This window comes from Stenella coeruleoalba, assembly GCF_951394435.1.
Source record: "Stenella coeruleoalba genome assembly, chromosome: 7".
NCBI classification, from domain to species: Eukaryota; Metazoa; Chordata; class Mammalia; order Artiodactyla; family Delphinidae; genus Stenella; species Stenella coeruleoalba.
The window spans coordinates 112047456-112065887 of record NC_137153.1 but is presented as its reverse complement, the minus strand read 5'-3'; the positions used below and the strand labels follow the sequence as shown (position 1 = coordinate 112065887).

General features: G+C 56.8%; 1 protein-coding gene across 3 annotated transcripts in view; it reads right to left on the bottom strand.

Moving 5' to 3' along the window:
* The window catches only part of NEK6 (NIMA related kinase 6), an 86270-nt gene that overhangs the window by 29803 nt on the left and 38035 nt on the right, over positions 1–18432 (bottom strand). For all 3 annotated transcript variants that reach the window (XM_079926710.1, XM_079926709.1, XM_079926708.1), the window contains exons 2-4: positions 13151–13269; positions 3337–3477; positions 1904–1966 (exon numbers count right to left, since the gene is read on the bottom strand). In XM_079926710.1, coding sequence (XP_079782836.1) covers positions 1904–1966; positions 3337–3477; positions 13151–13240 — 294 coding nt within the window. In that variant the 5' untranslated portion in view covers positions 13241–13269. The remainder of the gene's footprint in view (positions 1–1903; positions 1967–3336; positions 3478–13150; positions 13270–18432) is intronic.

Genomic DNA, 18432 nt, shown 5'->3' with positions numbered 1-18432 from the left:
CCACACATCCGCCTCTTGTTCTCTCCCTAAGCCAGCCCTGGAGGCTCCTACAGGGCTTGCCTTCCTGCCCCACGTCTGGCAGCCTCTCAATGGTCCTGGCATGAACGGTATGAACGATGTCACCCAGTGGCCCCTCCGAGAACCGTGTTTCCCTCTGTTTTGTAGGAAACACCTCGTGCCCTGGAATATCCTGTTGACTTCCACGGGCAGGCCGGGGAGGTGGGTCAAGTTCTGGAAAGGGGCTGGCCTTGGGGCAGAGGTTATAACCATGGCAACGAGGGCTGCCTCTGACCGGACGCTACACTGAGTCCTTCCAATGCATCTTCTCACTAATTCCACCAACACCTCTGAAGACACAGCACTGCTGTCAATCACCCCCTTTGACAAATGAGGAAACTGAGGCCCCAAGTGGTCAGCAGCCTGCCCACAGCCCCACAGCTAGTGAGCAAGGGGTGGGTCTGCCTCGGAAGCCCACAGCCGACCGCACTTGGCGGCACTGCAGCCTGGGGGAGGGTCAGAACGCCCTCCCCCAGAAAGGCCGGGTTCCCGCCACCTGGGGCGGCCTCACCAAAGGGGCTGTGGTCACACACTTCTGCGCCCAGGAACCGAACAGCCTGGCTCAGTGTGCACACGCATACAGTTCCTCACTCGTGTGAGCAGTACACATGTTCTTGGCCACAAGTGGGAAGACAGGGCAGGGTGATCATGACAGCTGTTCCCCAGGGCTGGGTAATCAGTTCCCAGCATCACAAGCAGGTCCCGAATTTGACCATTTCGTAAAACTTTAAAAATGTTATTTGAAGGGTATTTTTGGACCTGTGATAGCTACAAGCCTCCCGCCTCCAGCCTTGCCCCCAGGACCCATCGTGGCCAGGGGCCACCCCAGCGAGCGCTCACAACTCCCATCTGGCCACGGCCCCTTGCTCGCAGCCACTACAGGGCCCCCCCTCTTGTTCCCATGTTCAAGTCTCACATCCTGAGTGTGGCATTCAAGGCCACTACAATCTGCCCCCCTCCTTCCACACTGAACCTTAAGCCTGGGGAGTAGGGCGGGATCCCCAGGAGAGAGCAGCCCTTAGACCAGGCTTGGTCTAGTCCAGAAAGTTCTGTCATCTCTGACTCTCAGGAGGCCAGTGGGGAAGCCAGCGGGGAGGGGGAAAGGAACGACTACAGACACCACCACCATCCCTCGCCTTAGATGGGCCCCTGCACGTCTGTCCTTCACATGACCCTGTCCAGTCAGCCCAGCTCTGGCTGAACCAGGGACTTCCGCCCACAGAGGAGCGGGCATACCAGCTACCCCCTGGGGAGACCATCCCCAACTGTGCCTCCTCCCTGTGGGAGACCTAGCAAGAGCCCAACAGGCTGACAGCTCAGGGGCCCTGGGCCCCGCCCGCAGCCAGAGCCCAGGGCCATGTGCTTGGCTGTTAACTCCACCCAGTGCCCCAGGCTGGCTTTGCTGCGTCTCCCCAACAGAGAGCATCTCCTGGGGGGAGTAAGAGGATGGGAGAGAAGAAAAGAGAACACACTGTGGCTGAATATTCAGATGTGCGTGTCACCACGTGGAAATACAAGAATACGAGACTGAGAGGAAAGACAGGATGAGACAGAGAGGGAGACAAGAGACAGACAAACTGAAGTTCAACCCAATGCCCACCCTCGCTCCTTCCCCAGTAGCCTGGTCCACGGGCCGCCACATCCAGGATCCACGTGGGACAAGGACAGCCAGTCTGGGGGCAGAGGTGAGGCGGGGTCCCTGCTAGGCCACAAGAAAACAAACAAGCTGCTGTCCCCCGCAGGTATGTTGTTTCTGAACCTAACGGGCTGAGGGCTGTGATGGACATGATGCGGCCCAGACTGGCCCAAGGAAGTGAGGGACCCCCGCTCAGCCCAGGGCACTCACCTTCAGGAGGCCGATCTCCTTGACACAGTCCTGCCGGGCCTTGGCGTCCATCATCTCAAATATCTTGGGTGAGAGGAAACAGAGAAAGAGTGGTTAAAACCCAGCACCCCCAGAGGGGGCACGAGGCCCAGGACCCCAGTCCGGGTTCTCCCACCTCCTCGCCGAGGGAACCCTGTAAGGACAACAGTTCGTATTACTGGGTGCCCACCACGCGCCAAGTGCTGTGCTGACCAATTTCCACCAAATCATCAGGGCAACTCCCATGAGGCAGGAGTTACTGTCGCCGACTTACAGAGGAGGAGACTGAGGTCCAGAGAAGCCCAGTGACTTGCTGAGGTCGTGCACTGGTAAGTGGCAGGAAACATGCTTGGAGCCTCAGTCTTCACGTCTGTAAATGGGGCCAACAGCCTGACCTCACAGGACCGTCATGTGGACCGAGTAAGAAGAGGGGGTACAGCATGCGCCCCCTGACCCCCAGCCCCCCTAGTGTTCACTGTGTGGGTCATCCCAGCATCTTCTAACTCACAGGAACAAACAGGAGGGCGACACTGCAGCAGCCCCACCACAGAACCCATCCTGGCACTAAACACCAACACCAAGAGAACCCGGGTAAGCCCTTCCTTGGCAGACAAAGAGGAGCCCGTCTCTCCTCCGGCCATCAGAGGCCTCACGTGCAGCTCACAGATCAACAAGGAGGCGACCACGCTGGCCGGCTCCAGGCGGGGGGTCTTCGTCTTGTCTCCCCACCTCGTGACTGTGTCTCAGCTACCTTCTCTCTCCTGGGCCTCCTCTGCCCAGACTGTTAATCTCCTTCTTTAAGGTAAATGAGCAAATAGAGGGACCCTGGAAGCTCTGCTGGAGGATTCAAGACCGTTTCTGCAGCAAAGCAGCGTTCAGACAGGCTCAGTGGCTCTCATGGAAAAGCTTCCTGCCTGGACTTTGCTGCCTAAAGCCCATCTGTCCGACCCCACTCCTCTGTTCAGGAGGGACACAGAGGTCGGGCAGGGGACTCAAGCCCAGAGCTGAGCACAAGCGTCGGTGGCCACAGATCTGAGTCTCAGCTCCCTCCATCCCTGGTGAGTTTTCCACCTCTGGGAGGATGAAGGTCCCTACCCACAGGGGTGCTGTCACAGTTCCGTGAGCGCCAGCGTGATCCAGTATACAGCAGGTGCTCAGCACATGCTCCTTCTTCTTCTCCTTTATGGCTTACAGTGAGCTTCCACAAAGACACGTAGCCCTGATTCTCCCACAGTCCCGTGAGTGAGATGCGCACTAGTTTCCCTCATTTACAGAGGAAGGGGGAGGGGGAGGGGGAGGGGGAGGGAGGGAGAGAGGGAAGGGAAGGGAAGAGACGGGACTAGACCAGAGCTACAATGTTCGGACACAAGCCACTCCTGCCATGTGGTCTTGACCCCATGGGGCTGTTGGCTCACCTGCACCTTCTTCAGAGCCACTGTCTTCCTGTCCAGCAGGCAGGTGGCCTTGTACACCTCGCTGAACTGCCCGCGACCGATCTTCTTCTCAATCTGGAAGTCAGCCAGCGAGCAGCGAAAAGACAGGGCGTTCGGGTGCCTCTGGAGGGGAGGAACAGAGGGCATCGGTGACCAGCCAGGCAGAGCGGAGGGCCAGGAGCCGTGGTGGGGGGGGGGGCGGGGGGCTGCTGCCCCTTCCTGAGCTCCAGCAGTGCCCCTACAAGGTGAAGGAGGGACCCTGGTTGCCAACCCCACTATCAGAGCCCCCCTCGCCCCCTGGCGCTCTCCACACCAGCTCCATTTGATGCCAAGGACCCCACTCTGCAGATGTGATCTCTTCCACAGCATTTACCACCACCCCTCAGTACGTGATCACTTTTTCCTTTGCTCATTTCTGTCTCCGCCCCCTGAAGGCTGGCTCTGTGGGCCAGCGCCTCGCCTGCCTTTGTCACTCCTGAATCCTTTCTGTTCCGGTGGAGCCGGGCAGCAGAGTAGGTGCAATAAATGTCTAAGGAAGCAACTCACCGAAGTCACACAACCACGGGGAGGCCCTGTGGGCCCTCCATGTGCAACCTCAACCCTAACCCTGCAAGTCATCCTAAAAGTGGCAGCTTCCCTTCCCGGGGTAGCCAGTCCCATCACAGAGACGAGAACACGAAGGTTAAACTTGCAGCCTGACGCTCTGAGCCCATTTTTTGGATACACTGCCTCCTTTATGGCAACGTGAAGAATCTGGAGACTTCGTGATGACTCTCCAGGGGCCAGCATTGAAAGCCATGATTAAGCTGTAGGACCTGCCCAGGGATGGAGCCAACAGGTGAGGCAGCAGTGGCCAGGTACCTCCCCGCCGCCGACACACACACAAACACACCTGCAAAGGTACTCTCGGGAAGAGGAGAGGAGGGGGCGCCAACGCTGGGCCCTGGGAGGGGAAGGGGGGGAGAGAATGCCCCATGTCAGCCTGGCGGGATGCACCCTCCCTCCTGTTACTCTCAGGCGGGGGATCACTGACACTGGGGACCTTCCCCAGCTGGATGGTGGCATGAAGAAAGGGTGTCTGTTGTTGCCAGATGACTTCCACGTAGTAGGTGTGCAGAAATGTGTGCAGGATTCAGTCTGGGGAGCAGGGGTGGGGCAAGGAACCCTGAAAGCCCCACTGCAGCAAGAATAAGCCGCTGAATTTTCTGAAGTGAAAAATGTCTCTTCCAGACTTGGGCCAGATCATCTGAGAGTGTGGAAGATCAAGTATTTCACTGGGCTGTGTTCTGGAATTCTCCCTACTAGGAATGCCAACGACAGACCAGTAGGCCCTGGAAGAGCCTTGGGAAACCTGACATTGGAGCCAATCAGCCTGGGTCGCTGGCTGGTGACCTTGGCGGCCACCCTGTGCCTTGGTCTCCTCGTCTATAAGGGAGAAGTAGGGTGGCCATGAGGGTCCCATGAGATCGCTGAGCCCTGCACACAGTAGGTGCTTCATGGTTGCAGTCATGTTACGGGCAGGAGTGGGCAGGGCAGGAGTGAGGAAGCCAGGGGGGCCCCGAGCAACTACCCACCGCCTCTGCACCGGCCGAGGCTCAGCCGTGGGCCAAGGAGACCCTAACGGGGACCCTCTTGCCAGGAGTGAGAAATGGAACTCAGCCTCGCAGCCCGCAATCCCGCTGCCTCCTTCCCTCAGCAAGATGACAGCTGGGCCCACCCCGACTCTGAAGTCTCCAGGACTCCAGAGATTTGAAGATGCTCCACCCGGGGACCCGAGCAGAAGGGAGGGCTGGCGGAGGAAGAAGACGATGCTCTTACCAGCACCTGCTGGTCTCTGTCAGGTAAGTTCTTCAGTCACAGCAACTGACCTACCTATGCACTGCGTGTCCACCTAAGACGAGCAAGCATGCATTTACTGACCGCGGACTGCATGCCAGGCACCGTGCAGAATGCTTCCCAGGACGCTGCGAGCGGACATCATCGCAACCTCCATTTCAGGAAACCGAGCGGAGGCTCCAGACCCCACCACGAGTAACAGCGGGGATTTGAACCCGGGGTTGGGTACTCCAGAGCCTTCACCCTTCACCTATACCCGTCACCCTGTGCTGTGTGGCCTCCCAACTCAGACGCCACTTCTGCGTTTCCTCTGAGAGCCTGGGACTAGCCAGGCCTGCACCTCCTGCTTCAGCCACCTGGGTCGCACCCATCCCCCCACCATGGGCCTCACCAAGTGGGCCCCTGTCTTGGTCCCCTTTCTGCCCCTCGAACTAAGGCTCTGACCCACTCGAAGCAAGTGCTCAGGGCATGTTTGTCAAATGACACAACGAAATGCACCCAAAACAGCCTGGTGCAGAAGGGACTCTGACCCAGCCACTGTCACTTCTATGGGTGCAGCTGAAATCACACACCCTAGAAAAAGGGAGCTTTCGTGGCACTTGGAGGGATCACACGTGGTCATGAAAATAACGACGACAGGCTTTCGTGTATTAGGCACCTACTGTGCGTCCGCTGCTGTACTAGATGCTTAGACAGGTCTCAGCACTAAAGTCTCCTAACGGCCTTGGAAAACAAGACTTTTTTTTTTGCGGTACGCGGGCCTCTCACTGTTGTGGCCTCTCCCGTTGCGGAGCAGAGGCTCCGGACGCGCAGGCTCAGCGGCCATGGCTCACGGGCCCAGCCGCTCCGCGGCATGTGGGATCTTCCTGGACCAGGGCACGAACCCATGTCCCCTGCATCGGCAGGCGGACTCCCACCCACTGCGCCACCAGGGAAGCCCAAACAAGACTTATTAATCCCACTTTATGAATAAGGACACTGAGGCACAGGCAGTGGGGAGCTGGGACTTGAACTCCCTGACGATAGAGACCCAGCTGCGCTGCCAGGTGACGTGGGGCAGTGAAGAGTCTGGGGGATGTGCTCACTAACGAGCCTGGCTCTGCCAACGTGGGGCTGCTTCCCTCCGTGGCCAGTGGTCAGTCCCCAGTGCTCTCCACCCACCCCAAGGATGTTCCCCAGAGGCCACGTGGCCCAGCTCCACAGCCACTGGAAGCTCCCAGAGGATGCAGGCGACTTCCCAGCCACCATCCCTGAGACTCCCCTGCACATCTGCATATGCGATGACCCAGATTTGCATTTCCTGTCACAGCCCATTCGACCTAATTAGAGGAAAGCTCTGAGGAGGGGGCAGGTTACCCGGGCAGCAGCACAGCGGTGAGGGGGCTCAGGGGCCTCTGCTGCCCTTACAGGGGTTAGGACCGGGCCCTGTCCCCAGAGGGGCCTCTGCTCAGGTGGGGGTCACCACGGGACACGGGGCTCCTGGGCGCAGCTGCCTGAGCCAGCAGAGTCCTGACCCCGATTTAACTCAGGGGCTTGGAGAAAAGCTGAACTGAGCTCTTGCCCCCAAAGGCCAGGCCTCTCCCTGCTGCCACCCACCTCCTGCGTGGGCCCTGGCAAGTTCCACTCTTGTTCCTGCATCAGAGAGAGGTCACCCATGATGGGGGATGTTAGAAACACCAGCCCAGGACTTCCCGGAGGATTCCAGGACAAGAGGGTCTGGGGAGCTCTAAACTGCTGGGCAAACACGGCGCTGGCCCCGAACAGCTCCCATGATGGCGGCTCCAACACATCCTCCTGATGGCCTTTCTGCAAATGGCTCATGCAACGCTTACTGTCCCGTTACGTCTGGGACCCCATGCTGCCTCCCGGGGAAAATAAACACAATCCCTGGGCCCAGGTTGGCAGAGGGGTGACTGCCACTCTGGCTCTGTTGGTTGAGACACTAAAGCTGGGGCCTGGAGGCCTGGGTTCCAGTCCTGGCTCTGCCCCTTCCCGGTGAGCCCTCTGGGCCTCGGTTTCCTCATCTGTCCAACTGAGATAATCAGCGCGCCCTCCAGAGGGTTGTTGGCGGTTAAATAAGTTAATGAGTGAACACTTAGAAGAGGGCCCAGCACTTAGGAAACGCCGCGTGTTTGTGTTATTATTACTATTGGGTTGGCGTTGTAGAATGTCTGGAGAATGACAGCACCCAGGGGCTGGGGGTGAGCTGAGGCAGGGTGTGCCTGGCCTGGCGGGAGCCTGGCCCAGGGACCCAAGCACAGGGAGTTGTCAGCTGTCATTATCATCACCCCCGTCCACACCCCACCAAGGGTCTGCGCCGGGCATATTTCTAGCCCCAGGCTCTTTAGCTATAAAAACTAAAATGAATGTTTCTTCTTCTTCTTCTTTTTTTTTTTGGCCGTGCCGCATGGCCTGTGGGATCTTAGTTCCCTGACCAGATATCGAACCCAGGCCACAGCAGTGAAAGCGTGGGGTCCCAGCCACTGGACCACCGGGGAATTCCCTGAAACGAATTTTAAAATACAAGAATAAGATCAACGACATCCCATTTCCTTAACACCCCTGATGCTGGGTACCATGCTGGATGTTTAAAGTACACCATCTCACTTAGGTCTCCCCAGCCCCATTTCACATATGAGGAAACTGAGGCTCAGAGAGGTCATTTACCCAACATCCTCTGGCTACAGGGAAGTGGTGAGGTGAATGTACCTGCAGCTTCTGACTTTAGCGACCTTGTGCCACTCACCCAGGGCCTGTGCTAGACAACAGGCTCGCCTCCCTTTCTAGGCTGTGCTGTGGGCACCAGAGGCCATTTCTGACCTACTCATCCCCCTTCCCCAGGGTGGGAGCCCCTTAGCTCTCCCGAAAAGGTAGAAGAGATGGGTGGAGGGGCAGGGAGGAGGTGGCGGTAGGCCTGGGGAGGACTCACGATCTCAGAGAGGAGGAGCCTCTGGGAGCAACTCCCTGGGCAGCAGGAGGAATTTGGTGGGATCAGGAGTCGATGACGCGGCCGAGGTCCTGAGTCACCTGCAGGCCCGATCGCACCCTCCCAAGAAATGGAGGACATGACCAGACATACAGCAGCGGGAGGGAGGGTCTTGGACCACCCCAGAAAGCTCGGAGAGACCCAGCTCTCTTCCCCAAGTCAGATCAAATTAGGCCACAAATGCTCCCCCCCCGCGCTAATTTGAGTTTAAAATGTTTGAACCACAATAAGCCTCAGTCATCGACAAACCCTTTTTTTTTTTTCAAGCAGGAGCATAAAATTCCATGTTAAAAGAATAAAAATGCATTCGCCCAATTAATTTTCTGAAATCTCATTAAAAAATTTAGCCTGACTAAGTCAGACTTCTGACCTGAATTTTAATCATCTTTACACTGGATGGGTCTTTTTTCCCTGATATTTGCAATGCATCATTAATTTTAAGGCAACCGCTTCTATGATTTTAAAAAGCACGCTTCATCAGAATGACATTTCCTGTAAACGAGTTTCACCTTTAAAGACATCTGACATCGTGTGCAGGGAACTTCTCACGGATGCGGTACATGCGTGTAGAGCAACGTGCTTTAAATCCATGTGGCACGAAAGAAGGGTGCGATTTACAAAGAGTCCATATTGTCAGACTCTGTACGAGGCCAGCCCCACTCAGCTCTTCACGATCTGGCTAATTTTGTCCCCGAAGCCAGTCTCCCCTCCCGCAGCCCTCGTGGCAAGAAAATGCTCTGCGGGGCCACAGGGCCTGGATCCACCCCTGGCTCTGGGCTCTGCCCCTCAACAGCAAAAAGGACAAGTTACCACTCATCTTGGTTTCCTCCCCTGCAAAATGGAGCTCTGAATAAGGTCTCCTTCTCTTGAGTCGGTAGGAGGACGAAATGAGGTAACTGCCAGGCATCGTAATGCAGGTACAACCACCACTGTGACTGTCTCAGCTTGGAAGTCTGTCTACACTCAGCTTTGTGCCATCAGCTCCCGGGAGCAGCGAGCAAGACGCCGGAACATGGGAGACGCCTGATGACAAAGCCTAAGGTCACCTCAGTTGTGGTAGCTCCCCCCAGGACGAGCCTCACTGACCCAGCTCAGAGAAAGCTGAGCTTAAACACACGGATGAGAGAACCTGGAACCAGCTCCAACGACTAACAGGCAAAGACTTGAAGGGAAACAAACCATAAAGAGCGTCGGCCCCCATGCCAGCAGGCTGGCCACGTCCTCTACCTCCCTCTCCCGAATCCCTTCAGTTACCAAGGGCAGTTGGATTTTCCCCCTGGAAGTCTCTGGCGTCTTCCCTCCCTGTGTCGGGCCCATTTAAGGCCAAAGCATCACGTGACCTCCTATTTTCACCTAACCTGTGCCTCGGGCCCCAGCTACCAGTGACCTAAAACCCAAGCCCCTTGTCAATTTAAACCCCAAATGGGCTCCCCATTTGCTACAGATTCAATTCCAAATGACAATGTGGATTCCAGGCTTCTCATAAACACCAGCTGTTACCTTTTCTAAGCACAGGTATTTAAATCCTTATCCAACCTGACTGGTCCTGCACCTTCAGGGCTGGCTCTTTCCTCTTCCTGGAACATCCTCCTCTCCCTGTTTTGCCCCAAACTCCTGCTCATTGTCAGCCCACGTGTCATCTTCTTTCTAGAGAGAGCTTTCCTTGTCAGCCCTGATGCCCCGGGCAGAACAAGCCACCCCATTCTCTGGGCTCCCCCTGCATCGGTCCATCCCTCCCTGGGAGCCTCACCTCTGCATCATCTTTATTCACTTATGTGTAGGGCTCGCCCGTAGACCCAAGGCAGAAACGAGACAAGCACTTGCTGAATTTACAACACTTAGCAAACACTTCTTGAATTTTAATGGCCGTTAATATTTGGTCATTAAATCTTATCTATCATCATTGTTTTGGGAAGATTTTCATAAAGATTTTGGTGCAATGCAGAACTAATGACAGCTGTCCCCATCCCCTGCAAAGTTATGCACATTCCTCTGTCTCTGAACAGTGCCGAATATAACTGAACTTGGCACGTCCCAAGCAGGTTTGCAAAGACTTTCCAGATGGAAGACACATTAGCCAGGGATTTCTCAGACAAGAACACCTTTCTCCTTCTTGGAAATTCATGTGTTTCTTAGTGGGTCAGCTGAGCCCTGCGTTTCTTTCCTGATGAAAATGCTCTGAAGCAAACTGGTAAAACCATAAAGCATGGGGGCATTTTAAGCTCTTCTTCTCAACTCCACTCATTCATTCATTAGAAACCTCAAGAAAACCAAGCATGTTCAGCTTTCCCAAGTATATATGAATTTCACGTATGATTCAACCCAGTTCAGCAAACATATTTTCATAGGCTGACAGCACCCAGAGCTAGAAAGTTCCTTGAAATGAACAAACCACTAGCCTTGGACACAGAAGGTTAACAAAAGCCAGAGTTTGAGTATTCGCTAAATTGTTCTTTCTACACTGGGGGTATTTCCAGCCCTGGGCTCTTTAGCTGTGAAAACCAAAATGATTTTTAAAATATAAGAATAAGATCAATGACATACCATTTCCTTAACCCCAACAACGCTAGGTACCATGTTGGGTGTTTAAAATATACCATCTCACTTTCTTCATGGCCCCATTTTACAGAAGAGGAAATTGAGGCTCAGAGAGGTCATTCACCCAATGTCACCTGGCTGGTGAGGGATGGAATTGGGAACCAAACCCAGCCTGGTCCAGAGCACAGCATTTTGCCATCATGCAGCCCGGCTCTTTTCTCTCAGGGTGATTTCAGGGAAACAGCTGTGCCTCTTGCCGTAAAGGAAAATGCCTGTGCCGTCACTCTGAGGTGTTTCTATGTCCTGAAAACAGGCAAGATTCCAGCCGTGATCTCTCCCCAGACAGTGTTTAAATACCAGTGCTCTATGAGACGAGGAGAGAGAAAGCGCCTGACTGTTTTCATTCCAGCCCTGACCTGCAGCAGCCCCAGCGTCAATGCGGCTGTGCCCCAGTTCTGCAGACCCGGCCAGATGCTGGCGAACCAGGGGCATCCTTCCCGCCAGCCGCTAGCCAACGCTGAGTAATCGTATCTAATTACACTTAACTATGTCATCACCCACTCCAACATGTGCGAGGAGACACCCAGAAGATGCCACTGCCACGGGAGCCCACCACCTCCTCGCCTTGTTTGTGACATAATTATGGGACTCTCTGCTCTGCCAAATGAGGCTGTAATTAACCCTAATTGCTCAAAATGCAACTGGCTAATTCTGGGAGATTAATCAAGGGGGACTCAATTGTTAGTGAATGACTTAATATGACAAATTGCTACATTACCCGAGGAAGCCCCACTGCCCCCAGCCATCGGGGAGGTGTTCTGGTGGACCCTGGACCAGCAGTGTCTATGGGCTTCCCAGCTTTCTCCCCAAATTCCACCTAGGAAATGGGCCCCTGCATCCCAGCCAGTAACTGGAATGGGGAGGATGAACAGCATAGATGCCTTTGGACCCCCTGTGCGTGTGTGCACGCACATACACGGTTTCTCCTACTTAACGTGTCACCTCTGTGTGAATCTATAGATGTGCCCCTTCCCTTGGGCTGATGCAGCGTCACACCAGGAAGCACAGTTTGATGACAGCTCAGGCGCAGGAGAAGGATTTCAGACTCACCTGCCTCCTTGGCCAGGCACCTTTGGGCAGTGTAGAACCTATACAACTGTACATGGCAACCCTGCCCAAGCAGGTCAAACACCAGTCCACCTGAAGTCCTCCAACAGGACTAGGCAGTCAGAAGCTGTGCCAATCCCTTCCGTGGCTCAGGAAGGTGGCTGACTCTGAGTCTCCTCCTGACGTAGGTCTCACAGGCCTGGGACACAAGCCAACTCTGGACAATTACTTTTCATCATTCCAGGCTGCCCACAGGATGCTACAGCACCCGGCCCTGGCCAATCTGCCCAGCCAAGCTCTCTGTCCCCTCTAGTTCTTTGCAAGCCACTTCCCCCAGGAGGCCTCTCTGGTCCCCTAGTTCAGACCACGTTCCTTGCTGGAGTTCCACTGACCCCCAGTTTCTTCTGCTTTCTTTCTTGTCTTTCTCTCCTGTGAGGCTATGTGCTCCCTAAGAGCAGACCTGGGTCTGTTCACACACGGCGGTGTCCCGGGTGGTGCACTCCATGAATCTGCAGTCCATGAACTAGGCAGGCGAAGCCCCACCCCAGAGGCTTCTGTCCAGGAAGGGAGGCAGACCCAGGCGCCAGTGACCCAGCGGATGCGATCACGGCCATGACCTAGTGCCTGCGCGCAGGTGTGGAGACAGCAAGAGACGGGAGTGCCGTGGAACAAGAAGGCTCCCCAGAAGCAGCGGCATTTGGACTGAGGCCTGGAGGTGTCAAGGAGGGCACCCCAGGCCCAGGGAATGGCATGTGCAAAGGCATGGGGTGTGCGAGCAGCTCACAACCCCAGACGCCACTTTCCGAAAAGCTGTCAAAGGCTGCCTGGCTGAGAGGGTGGGTGGGGCCCGTGTAGGGAAAGCAGCGTCCCCGAAGCTCCGCGGGTCCTAGACAAAGCAGCTGAAGAGGCCCAGAACACAGCTGAGACCGGGAAGGAGGCAGACCAGCTCAGAGCCAGGTAGCACACCCCGTCCGCTCGCCTGCGCCCCTCACTCTCCTTGGGGCCTCCACGACTCCCTCTACGTCTGTCCTTCTAAGCAGTGCTGACCCCTCTGAGATAACGCTGTCCCATTCACACGGAAACCCCAGGGACAGGACCAGGGCCTGGCATTCCAGCCCAGAGTGTGGGACAGAGAGGCATCTCTGAGTGTGGCTGACTGGGACGGAGGGCAGAATGGTCAGGTAGTGACTCTGCTCCCATCACTGGAAGCATTCAAGGTGCCTGGGGGCTGCCAAGGGGCATCCTTCCGTGGCCGGGACAAAGCAGCCTCAGGGATCTGTGTTCCTCCAAGACTCTCCAGTGCACTGCAGATGAAGGAGGAGGGCTTACCTGTGGGTCGGGAGGGTGCGCGGGCCCCGGGGTGTGGCAGAGGTTGTTCGGGCTCCCTCCATGGGGCAGGTGGCTAGGCTGTCCTGCCATCCTGCATGCCAGCCGCACGAGGACACGGGCTGCAACAGAAAAGAAGGGCTTTCTTACACACAGGCCTGTGCACTTTCTCTTCTCGATGGCCCTCGGATCGAGGAAGTAATTTCACTTGTCCCATTTTACAGATGCGCAGGCTGAGGTGCCAAGCTGTCAGGTAACTCGTCCTTGGTTATGCGGCTTGGAAGTGGCCGAACTAGCTCGACGGCCCATGTGACACACCTCCCTCCATCACGCTGTCCCGACTAGGTTGCTAGGGCTATCCCCGTTGGATAGGGGGGAACACAGATTCTGTGCAGGGAAAAGTCTAAAGGTGCCCCCACCATCCAGCAAAGGAGGCGCCAGATTCAATGCCACACGTGCCGGACTCCAAAGCCTGCTCTTGCCCCGTTGCTGTCCTCTGGGCCTCACCCCCATACAAACCCAGGCTGGCAGCCTAGTGGCCAGAAGAGAGAGACCTTGAGTCAGACTGCAAGTAGCAGCTGCAGGAAGGACCCCACATGCCCGTCCTTGCTGGGACCTGGTGCACCCGACACTGGGAAGGCCGAGGCCACGGGTCCTACTCAAGTCCTGCACAAACCTCCAGGCAGGGGCAGAGCCCTCTGCACAGGGAACAGCCCCCTCAACCTCCAGGGCTTGGGCTGCCACATCGGAGGCCCCCAGGAGAGTCAAGGATGCCACTCACCAGCGGCCATAGTAACCGCAGTAGCTGTCCTGATTAATTGCCCACCATGTGCCCAGGCCTGAGCTAAAGGCCATCTCAGTACCACCCCCAAGATCGCTTCCACTGCTGGTGTCACAGGCAGCCTCTGCTGGCCTCCCCAGCAGACAAGCACCTCCAGGGCAGGACCCAGGGTCAGGCGCACAGAAGACGCTGTGTGGCTCGCGGTGCTCCTGGACGCAAGAGGGAAAGCGTTCCTCCTCGGGAGGAAAGCCCTCCGTTCACCCACAAGCATTTCTACAACACCTAAACCTCGGTGTCCAGGGCCAGGCCTGGGTTCCCCCAGGATGCCTGGAAGACACGGGGTGCAGGGCGGGCATGTGGCGAGGGCCCCCTAATCAGGCTGCTGTTCCTTCCACCAGACCCCGCCCTGGCATTCCCACGGGCACCTCTCACTTGACCCTCCCCAAACAGAACCCCGAAGGGCTGGCCAGGCTATCAGAGCAGCTTCGTCTATACCCTCTGGAGCACTGGAGTCCCTAGGAATCAATGACCCAGGGGGCGAGTGTGCAAGCCAGTTCCCTGCCTCCGGTCAGGACGCTCTGGGGGTAAGTCACTCCAGAGACCCAAATGGGGTAGTGATTTGGTCTGAGATCTCACCCTGCTTGTCTGCCTCCCCCACTCCCTCGTGGTTTCCCCCATACAGTCTCGTCTCAGGGTCTGCTTCTGGAGAACCCAACCCAGGACATCGTCTTTCTCTCCAGACGGACTCTGCCTCTCGCCACCTGTAAGTCACCTGGTCACCTGCACCCCCAGCCATCCCCACCAGCCGAAGCCCAAGCTGATAGGCGTCGCCTGGTCCAGTGGGTTGGCAGGTCCTGCTGCGTGAACCGGGTGATCTGGGCAGTGGGAAAGGAACCCACACTGATGGGGCTGTTACGGTCAGGGCCACTGAGATCTGGTCACAGATCACACTTCCTTCCTCCCCACTGTAGCTCTGTCTGGTAGCTGATGGGCCAGCCCTCCCGGGCTTAGAGATGTCTACGACACCTGTCAGAGTTTGGCCACCAAGTCCTGAACTGCCTGCCGAGCTGGACCTTCGGCCTCCCCGCCTCTGCCCTTGAAGGCACTCCGAGCCTCTCTAGAATCTGCACGCTGGCGTCCAGCACCCATCCTTCCTCTGTGTCCTCAGGGCAGCTCCTCCCTCACACCCCTTTCCTCAGCATTTTGGGGTAAAACTGCTCTCTAGCATACAAAGTAGATGGCAGAAAGCAAGGACACATGGAGCAGGGGCACGGTCTGCAGATGGTACCCGCCTCAGCCTCGCGGGGAGGCCCTGGTGGCTGAGAGCAACCCGTTAAACCCAGCCCGGCCTGTGCTGTGTCCTGCCTGTGCAATTGCCGGTTTTGCTCCTCACGCACGGCATCTTACGTGCTTCATCCTAACGTGTACATATAAAGAGGTAGATCTCGTGCTGTCGTCTCTTTGCTCTTATCTCAAAGGGGTGTCATGTGGAGGGTATTAAGGGGTGTGCCTGTACTTCTGAGGCCTCTCCCCAGCCCCATACTCCCACCTCTGCCCCAGCCCAGGCCTCGCCCCCGCCTGGACTCCTGGGTCTCCACCAGTGCCCGGTGCCCTTTCCGCCAAGCCCTCCTCCTCCAGATGGGCCACCAAGGTGGCTTCCTGCAATGCAGATGGGGCCACAGCACCTCCCCACCATCTGCGCCCGAGCTTCCGCACTGGAGCGCACACCCCCCGGGTGACACAGTGAGGACCTGGGTATGAAAAGCCCCAGGATAAACAGATAAACACGAGCAGCTTCCCAAGGCAGTGCTGTTACTCAGGAGGGAAATGTGTGCGGCAATAAACCGGATACAGAGGGGACAAAATGTAAAATGCGCATGAATTTTAAGATAAAACCGGAGACTCCTGCAGGCTCTGCAGCTGCTTCGGGCTGCAGCCCCAGACCCCTCGGGGTGACATGTTCACCGTCCTCTGCCCTTAGGGAGACCTCCGGGGGAAGGCTGGAGGAGAACTGTCTTCAGCAAAAAGGTTCTGTCTTTATCTCAGAAGGCACCAGGTGTGGCCCAAAGGCCAGGTCCACACGTGACTGGCTCACCTGCCCACCTGCTCACAGACCACGCGGGCTGGAAACCACGGATCTCCATCTCGGGCTCCAACGTCCCGCCTCACCCAGCCTCCTAGGGCCAGCGGGCCTGGGTTTGTATCTCCACCCTGTCACTCCCCAGCTGGGACCTTGGGCAAATCACACTGCGCAGAGACCTAGGAGGTATTTGCGAATGTCATTCCCCACATGGCGATCTAGCATCTGCACCCAGAGGCGGTCTGCAGGCTCTCAGGAGCTCACCTTGCTCCTCACACAGGGCTCTAGGAGCAAAGTAAGGGGCTCTGGCCTCATCAGAAATAATAGTAATAATGATGGTAAGCCAACAACTGTGTGTTCTTATTATGCTGGGCCCTTTCTTTATACATTTCACCTCTGTTAGCCCATCTCACCACCATCTCACTAACACCACCTCCACGAGACAGCTTCTGTTACTGTTCCACTTTACAGATGAGGAAACTGAGGCACAGGGAGGTTGAGAGATTTGCCCAGATCACACGGATCACAGGTGGTGAAGCCAGGACTCAAACCTGTGATGCCACCTTTCCCATAACCCCTGCACTGCACCCCTCACAGGCTGTTACTAGCAATACATCACTTCCTTTCCAGGGGCTCCCCAAGGAACAAGGCCCCTCCACTCAAGAATGGGGCAGTGCTGAGTGGGTAGGGGTGATCCCAGGGCCGGTGGGCCACGAGGAGCCATTCCCCCGACAGGGGGCCCAGAGCCCTCTCCCTTCGGGATGGCAGCGAGCAGATGCAGCACTGCTGTCCACACGCCTGGTGTGCCAACCCCCGGGGGTAAACTGCTGTGCCTAAGAGCAGTTCTGCCCGGAACCTAATAGAACCGGCTATACCTCATGTCCCCGCGAGGAGGAAGGGCCTTTGCTCCAGGAAAGGAGTGTGCAAGTCACAGCCCACCCCCGCACCCTGCCCCCCAGTGCCAGAGAGGGCCAGATAAAGGGCAAGGGGGCAGAGGGGGAAGGAAGGGGGAGGAGAGAGGGAGGAGGAGGGAGGAAGGAAGTGAAGGTTCTCTGAGGCGTCCAGTGGCCAGATCTCTTCCACTTAGCCTGGGCTGTTGACAGACCCATTTTACAGACGGGGAATCAGGCTCAGAGAGGGGAGACTCAAGGTCGTGTTGTGAGTAGGATACAGAGGGCAGATCTGAACCCAGCTCTGATTCCGACGCGCCTCCTAGGTCCAAGACAGCCTCGGCCTCTTGAGGCTCTCCAGGGTGTTGGATTTCAGAAGATTTGCATTCTGTTTGTCTGCACCCCAACAGAAGCCCAACCCCTTTACCCTGGACATTCCTGCCAGAAACGCCTTCTTAGGGGGTTCAGATGCAGAAAGACCAAAGGGATCCGGAGGGATGAGACACGGAGAGCAGGGAAAAGCCCGGGAAAAGCCCCTCCGTGCACTGGGCACCTCCGGGAGCTGCCTGTGCCCTGCGGCTCCTGCCAAGTTGCAGAACAATGGGGCCCAGGCTGCCAAGCCCAAGTCAGGGGCCAAAAATCCGTGGAATGTGAGACCCGGAGCCCCAGGCCACACGGAGCTGCCACCTCAAAGAGGGCCTTTCTTCTGCCAGGAGCGGGCGCTGGGGTGGCAGAGTGCTTCCCAGCCTGGGTTCCACACATGTGCCCGTCTACCAGGCACCCGGGGCCTGGATGAGGATGAGTGCCAGGGTAAGGCTGCGGGTCTGTTTGGGAGCCTGACTTGCCTGGGTTCAAATCCTGGCCCGGCTTCCTTTAACCACGCAGTGTCTCAGTTTCCTCATCTGGAAAATGGGGCTAACAGTAAGATCTACCTTTCAGGGTCACTGAGAATTAAATGTGTTAACAGATGTAAACTCCTCAGGACAGAGCCTGGCACATGTGAAGGGCCCTCTGAGGCTTTAGCTGTTACCAGCGTCATTACCACCGACCATCCCTGGGCAGTGGAGGACGAATTGTCTCCATGTGACAGACACGGGAACTGGGGCTCAGAGAGCGGCAGGGACTTGCCCAGGGTCACACAGCTGGTAAAAGAGCTGGGGTTGCTGGACCCCCAGATCATTCTGTCTACTGCACTGCACGGCCTCTCTGGAATGGCTCTGGAGCAAATACCCTCCTCGTCACTTACGAGATCTGGGGCTGCCTTTGCAAAGCCCCCCGACATGCTCCTCCCGCCCTGGCCTTCGGCAAGCCTCTTACTAACGTGGGGTGTGTCCCAGGGAGACGTGGGGGCTTGGGTTTAATCCAGGCACTTCCTGGAAGCGAGAGGTTCCCACACTGGGCTGGGCTCTGAGGCTTGCCGAGAGGCTTTTCTTTTTTTTGCGGTACGCGGGCCTCTCCCTGCTGTGGCCTCTCCCGCTGCGGAGCACAGGCTCCGGACGCGCAGGCTCAGCGGCCATGGCTCACGGGCCCAGCC